At 28.1% G+C, this 1,262-nt stretch overlaps 1 protein-coding gene across 1 annotated transcript, besides 1 other annotated feature; it reads left to right on the top strand.

Annotated features, from left to right (window-relative positions):
* The first annotated feature begins 122 nt into the window (after window positions 1-122).
* Window positions 123-227: a sequence feature (AT_rich).
* A 68-nt stretch (window positions 228-295) lies between these two features.
* Window positions 296-1,262, top strand: EDI_090080 (uncharacterized protein; the record flags this gene model as incomplete). Its single annotated transcript, XM_001739360.1, has 1 exon — window positions 296-1,262. A coding segment is annotated over one exon (967 nt), but the record flags the coding sequence as incomplete, so codon positions are not given.

The following is a 1,262-nucleotide window of genomic DNA, read 5'->3' as shown; positions in this document are numbered from 1 at the left end:
GGATCTTCAATTGTTGTATCATCACTGTAAATATCCTCTTTGAAAGCCATGATAAAATAACGTTTAAGTTCTGAAATAAAGACTAAAAAGAGAAATTTTTTTGTTTTATCGGACCGATTTCCTAAAAATATATTATTTAAAAAACAAAAAATTTATAGAATTCATTTATAGTTTTATTATAATTTAATTGAATAACATAAATTTTAATAAAAGTGTTATTTAAAAAAGAAAGAATGACGAATAGAAGACAAATAAATATTTGAAGAAACTGTTTTTTTGACATTTGAAAATTGTTATGGACAAAACGACTCTCAATAAAAGAGAATTAGAAGTATGGCAAGAACAATTGTTTCAATTGAAAAGTACAATTGAAAAGAAAGAAATGGAGTTGGAACGAAGAGAGCAATTAATCAAAGAGCGAGAATCTTTTCTTACCAAACGAGAAGAAGAGTTGCACAGAAAAGAAAATGAACTTCAAGAAATTAACGAACTTCAAGACAACACTTTTCCAATGCACACCACTCTTACTGAAGATATTAACAATAAACAAAATACTACACCACCTTTTAAAACCAATACTATTCCACCACAAATTAATATCATTGAACATCAAGATGAATCTTCACAGGTTGTGCCTCCACTCATTGATATGTCATTCTTTAGTGCTGGTCTAAAACCTCAAAGATATCAAAATAATATTCAACAAAATGATATGATGTTTACTTCTACTCCTATTAACAGAGATGCTCAACAAACTCATAGTAACCCTTATATGCCTCAACAATTTTATCAACCTCATTCTCTTCAATACCAACAACAATACCAACAAAATAATTCCCAATTTGATGTATATAATTCTTTTAATCAACAACTAAACGTTTCTTCTCCTCAACAACAAATGATGACTCAATCTAATCAAATAGTCCCTCCTCAAACATTTGTTCAACCAATAGTTCCATCAAAACAAACAATAGCTAAACAATCAATTCAATTCCCACAACAACAAGAAAACAAACAAAGTGATTTTGAAATTCAAAGAAATATTCCAATTCCAGATAATGTTAAAATAAATGAATTTGAATTTGAAGAAATGACACTACCACTTTCAACAAGTCAGTACAATGAATTAAGTGAACAAGAAATACAACAGATTGAACAAGAAATGGAAAAAGAAAAAAAAGATAATGAATTACTTAAACAAGAGCTTCAACAAGAAGTTCTTCAATCAACACCTATAATGTCAAAAGAGAATTGTTTGAGTG

The sequence above is a fragment of the Entamoeba dispar genome, genomic scaffold (assembly GCF_000209125.1).
Source record: "Entamoeba dispar SAW760 scf_1105229462129 genomic scaffold, whole genome shotgun sequence".
NCBI lineage: Eukaryota > Evosea > Mastigamoebida > Endamoebidae > Entamoeba > Entamoeba dispar.
Note: the sequence above shows the minus strand (reverse complement) of the source record. Positions and strands in the feature narration are given on the sequence as shown.